General features: G+C 41.2%; 1 protein-coding gene across 1 annotated transcript; it reads right to left on the bottom strand.

Annotated features, from left to right (window-relative positions):
- Positions 1 to 1,286: 1,286 nt before the first annotated feature.
- LOC121870717 lies at positions 1,287 to 5,364 on the bottom strand. The gene is made up of 3 exons (XM_042372659.1): positions 5,149 to 5,364; positions 2,749 to 3,279; positions 1,287 to 2,005 (listed from the first exon to the last, which is right to left on the bottom strand). The coding sequence occupies exons 1-3, from the start codon at positions 5,231 to 5,233 to the stop codon at positions 1,629 to 1,631; spliced, it is 993 nt and encodes a 330-aa protein (XP_042228593.1). The 5' UTR covers positions 5,234 to 5,364; the 3' UTR covers positions 1,287 to 1,628.
- Positions 5,365 to 6,094: the final 730 nt, after the last annotated feature.

Raw genomic sequence — 6,094 nt, 5'->3', positions numbered from 1 at the left:
GTAAGGTTATGGTAGTTATGGTAGTAAAGGTATGGCATATGGTTGGTATGTTGTGGGAGTTATATCGTAAGGTTGTGGTAGTAGTGGGCATGGTAGTTGTTGTATGGTTTAAATAGTATGGTGTGTTATGGTTGTAAAGGTATGGTGTTATGGTTGTATGTTATGGTAGTAACAGGTATGGTAGTTATGGTTGTAAGGGTATGGTAGTAGTAAAGGTATGGTTATGGTTGTAAGGTATGGTAGTTATGGTTGTATGGCATGGTAGTTATGGTTGTAAGGTTATGGTTGTGTGGCATGGTTGTATGGTATGTGGTAGTTGGTGGCTTGTGTACAGTATGGTAGTTATGGTTGTAAGGTTATGGTTGTATGGTATGGTAGTTATTGTAAGGTTATGGTTGTGGGTATGGTAGTTATGGTTGTAAGGTTAAGGGTTGTATGGTATGGTAAATATGGTTGTATGGATATGGTAGTTATGGTTGTAAGGGTATGTGTTATGGTTGTAAGTATATGGTAGTTATGGTTGTAAGGTTATAAGTAAGGGTATGGTAGTTATGGTTGTAAGGTTATGGTTGTGGGTATGGTAGTTGGTGGTTGTAAGGTTATGGTTGTAAGGGTATGGTAGTTATGGTTGTAAGGTTATGGTTGTAAGGTTATGGTAGTTATGGTTGTAAGGTTATGGTTGTATGGGTATGGTAGTTAAGTATGTAAGGTTATGGTTGTAAGGGTATGGTAGTTATATTGTAAGGGTATGGTAGTTATGGTTGTAAGGGTATGGTAGTTATGGTTGTAAGGGTTATGGTTGTATGGTATGGTGTTGTGGTTGTGGGATATGGTTGTAAGGGTATGGTAGTTATGGTTGTAAGGGTATGGTTGTAAGGTAGTTATGGTTGTAAGGTTATGGTTGTAAGGGTTATGGTAGTTAAAGTATTAAGATGTTAACATATTCTGTATTCGTGTCTGTCTGTCTGTCTGTCTGTCTGTCTGTGTTCTGCTCTGGATATGTTTTTGGTGTATGTGTGTATATGAGGTGTGTGTGTATGTGTGTGTGTGTGTGTGTGTGCGGCCATAGATCCATGTATGCTATGTTTGTAGATAGATAGACACAGACAGACAGATAGACAGACAGACTAAAAAAAAAATAATAATAATAAAATAAATTCTTCCTACTTAACATAATTAACATCCAAGTTAGTATTTTTCATCTCACCTGAACGAAATTTCATAAGTTTTCACCAACACACATACGGTACATGAAGGGTCGAGCGAAACACTGTGATTGCCTCGGATCTTTATTAAGTCTATATAGCTCTGTTAAGCATATAGTTCACTCAAGTATATAGCTCTCGTATGTAAACAAAGTCAACAGAACATGGAGGGGGACGTGAGGGGTAACTTATGTAAATATAATCTGTAGGTAAATCTGTCGCAGCTGAGTTCTCTAAAATTTACCATCACACATGAGTCGTATGAGTATATGTATGTATAAGTAATATGATGAGTAAATATATATGTGTGAATGTATATATATATATATATATATAAATCTCATATAACATCAGTTTATCATCATATCATCCACAGAAGGTCGTTGTATAATTGAAGAAAACGACACTGGAGCGTTTTCTCTGTTAGTCGTCCATTAGACCAGTGTACAGTGTTATCAATAATTCATGACCACTCCTCCAGGGCCCACCAGTTGGGGTCTCAGCAATTCCGATGAACTTTGTTTGGGTGGCTTGCGTCCGTCCGCCCATGCGTCGAGTTGGCGTGCGTGTGTGGGTGTGTGTGTGATGATCCTGGCGTTGGAGTGGGTGTGCGTGACCTTTAAGGACTCTCATGGGTTGTCTTGGCGGGGGAGCGAGCGTGTGTGTGTGGTAGCGTGACAGCAGGTCTAGAGTGGCTTGTAGAGCAGCGTGACGGAGGAAGGGGGAGAAGGGAGGAAGAGGCCGCTGGTAGCACTGCCGGTAGACCCCCCAAGGAAGCCCCACCGGAGTCTCCCTCACTTCTGCCGGCACGAGAACAGGGTCAGTGAGAGACACGGAGGACACAATGATGAAATAATGGAGAGAGAGAGACAGCAAGATGTAAATATACACAAAGGTGTAATTTTATCTAAATCTTCACCAATTTAGAATATATATATTGCCTAATACCGATAACTTTTATTATATGCTTTTAAGAACTTCAGACTGGCCTAGACAACCATAGGGATCATTTTAATACAAATGACTTTATACTTTCATAGAAAACTTAACCTGACCCAACCTGACCTAATACAACCTGACCTGACCCAACCTAAACTAACCCAACCTGACCTAATACAACCTGACCTATTGTAGTCATTGTTGGGTCACCTGGTAATAGTTACCGACGTCCTACATAAAACAAATCAACGTTTACCATATACTAATTAATTACCATTGACTGATAACAATAAAAACAAAATGATTCTCTTCGGCAAAAAACTCAGATGATTTTTAGAATTTAATTGGCGATTATCCGTATTTACTGTGGGTATACATACAGTACATGAAGCATTAATAAGAGTAAAGTTACCCATGAAATGACGTGACTGAACTGGTACACACACACACACACACACACACACACACACACACACACACACACACACAACAACACACACACAATGGGTTATTAGCCAATGAGATTTTTTCCCTCTGAGATTGTTGTCCAGTAAACCAAATGTCAGAGAGAGAGAGATCGTGAACAATTGAGTTAAATAATTACCTGGCACTGTTGAGATGGCCCTGGTGGCACTCTGAGGGTCATTGATGTCTGCTGAAGAATATGCTGAGTATATTGAAGGTTTTCCGTTAGCTGATGAGTATACTGAGTATTTTATAGGCTTCTCGTTAGCTGAGTCCTGGAGTGGGTATGCTGAGGACTCTACGTTGGCCGAAGGATATGTCGAGTATATGAGAGGCTTGTCATCTTGTAAGGGGTATGTTGGATATATCAAGGTCTTTTGGTCTGGGGAAGTGAGGATTGTGGAGTCGTCTCGATTAGGATTGATCAGGACACTTCTTCCACGTGTAGGATCCATCAGGGCACTTCCTCCACGTGTAGGATCCATCAGGGACTTTTCTCCACGTGTAGGATCCATCAGGGCACTTCCTCCACGTGTAGGATCCATCAGGGCACTTCCTCCACGTGTAGGATCCATCAGGGCACTTCCTCCACGTGTAGGATCCATCAGGGCACTTCCTCCTTCAGGTGTTTGGGTGAGGAAGGGCATCATCGACCTCTTGCTCCACCAACCTGTAGAAGGTAAGACCGAATGCTTAGAAATTGTACCAAATCTTTCCGACTCCACGAATATATAAGTCTAGGCATTATAGTACAGATTTAACAGGTTTGAATACAGTTACAGTAATTTTCCTCGTTAATTACATAGGTTACAGGTACAGAAATTACCCCCATGATCGTATATATCGTTAATTACATAGGTTGCAGGTACAGAAATTACCCCCATGATCGTATATATCGTTAATTACATAGGTTACAGGTACAGAAATTACCCCCATGATCGTATATATCGTTAATTACATAGGTTACAGGTACAGAAATTACCCCCATGATTGTATATATCGTTAATTACATAGGTTACAGGTACAGAAATTACCCCCATGATCGTATATATCGTTAATTACATAGGGTACAGGTATGGCTATTCCCATACAGTTAGAGAGTCATACAGGTAATTCCTTGACCTTAAAATGAATAAAACTCTATGAAAGACCTAATTAGCTTACAGGTATGTTAGTTTTAGCCCAATACACCAGTTTAGTACATTAATGATAACTTAAACACGATGAAAAATATAATTATAATCAGAGAATTGTTAGCAGGCGATTAATTAGTGTTGGATAATTAATTAGATTATTCCCAGAGTCATCCTAACCTAGCCTAACCTAACCTGACCTTAACATCGTTCCTTGTGGACAAATGGCTGTAGGTTAGTCAAGGAAACACGACTGAGCTGGTGTTTTATTCCTCACGTCCCGTCAGATGGCACCACAGGGTCCCAGATGTCACTAAATGGCACTAAATGACACTATATGACACTATATGACACAAAATGACACTATATGGCACAAAATGACACTATATGGCACAAAATTACACTATATGGCACAAAATTACACTAAATACGTCGTTTTATCAGTAGAAACACGAACTACCACAAGAATAGTTGAGAATCAGAGGACAAGAACTATCGTTAGTTTATTCAAAATGACACTCAAAAATATCGTAACTAAATCTCACTCAGACAATCGTAAGCTAAAACAAAACACTTAGAGACAAACGGAAAATAAACCCTAAGTTCATTTGAGACTCTGATGTTTATACTGACTGAGGTCTAAATTGGAATCGAAAGGTGGGTAGAATTTTGTCGTAACTTAGGATGGATGAGGGATAGGGAGGGAAGGAGCGATTAGAAATAGGGAGGGAAGGGTTGGGAATAGGGAGGAGGGAGGAGGGATAGGCTAGAAATAGGGAGGGAGGGAATGGGGGATTGGAAAGAGGGGGAAGAGAGGGAGAAATTGAGGGATTTGAAAGAGAATGATAGGGAGGGAATGAAAACAAGGATAGGAGGAATGAAACAATGGAGAGGAATGAAAACAAGGATAGGAGGGAATGAAACAATGGATAGGAGGAATGAAAATAGATAGGGAGGAGGAAAACAAGGGATAGGGAGGAATGAAAACAAGGAGGGAGGAATGGGATAGGGAGGAATGAAACAAGGGATAGAGGAATGAAAACAAGGAGAGGAGGAAAACAAGGGATAGGGAGGGAGTGAAACAAGGGATAGGGAGGAAACGAAAACAAGGATAGGGAGGAATGAAACAAGGGATAGGAGGAATGAAAACAAGGATAGGAGGGAATGAAACAAGGGATAGGGAGGAATGAAAACAAGGGATAGGGAGGAATGAAAACAAGGGATAGGGAGGGAATGAAAACAAGGGATAGGGAGGGAGTGAAAACAAGGGATAGAGGAATGAAAAGGGGTGATAGGGAAGAATCAAAAGGGGTAATAAAAGGAAGGAAGTGAGAGAGTAAGAGAAAGAGGGAGTGAGGGAATGAATAATAACTTAGACACAGTAAGAGACGGAAGATATTACTCACTATTCTTCGGTATCCTCCTGCCAACAAGACCGAGGCAGGAACAGGAAGCCACCATCATCACCATCGTCACCATCAACCTCACCATCTTGGAGAGAAGGAGGGAGGTTGATATAGTGTCTCAAACTACAATTAAAACCTCCTGGTGGGGTTGTGAGGTGGCTGTATGGTGAGGTGTGGCTGTATGGTGAGGTGTGGCTGTATGGTGAGGTGTGGCTGTATGGTAAGGTGTGGCTGTACGGGTGACTCCTTTTCCTCTTAGCCAAAACACAACATTATCAAGGTGTTTGATGCTGTATATATACCCCTGCGCCTCCCACACCTTCAGTAGTCGACGCCTGCGCACTAGAACATCTCCCTCGTCTCTACGGGTTCTTCAGCAAGGTCAGATGTGCCCCCAAGAGGAGAGGAGAGAAAAAGATTACATATCTGACCACAAGGAGTATTACACTTCACCTGAGCTAATGAATCACACGGCAGGTGAAGGAGGAAGGGGTTTTTTCCGTACTCTATAAGAATGATATATCTCCACGTTCTTTATCGCCATGTGACCCTTAATGAAGTGTTTCTTAGCGTTCTCTTGTCCCGGGTGTCGACTTGACCATCTCACACCGTCCACTTGATACTTCCTGTCTTTTAAAACGCTTCTGATTTACAATAGACAACACGAGGACTCATTAAACTAGTTCCCAATATCTCCACAAGAGTAATGGTTACCTATAAACAAACCTTATTTTCCCAATGAAGTGACTTAAAAAAACTTAAGTTCCAAATACAAGAATCGAGGTCGGGTTGAAGACTTACCTCTCCTCCACCGGATGCCTCGAGTGTTCCAACATTTCCCGGAAGTGTGAGTGACGTCATGAGAGGCTGTCGGGGGTAAACATGGGCAGGATGTGATTATAACTCAGAGAAAAGTTATGTATTTTGAGATTAATGGGAGACACAG

The sequence above is a fragment of the Homarus americanus genome, unplaced genomic scaffold (genome assembly GCF_018991925.1).
Source record: "Homarus americanus isolate GMGI-L3 unplaced genomic scaffold, GMGI_Hamer_2.0 scaffold5635, whole genome shotgun sequence".
In the NCBI taxonomy this organism is placed as follows: domain Eukaryota; kingdom Metazoa; phylum Arthropoda; class Malacostraca; order Decapoda; family Nephropidae; genus Homarus; species Homarus americanus.
This window is presented reverse-complemented; position numbering and strand designations above follow the sequence as displayed.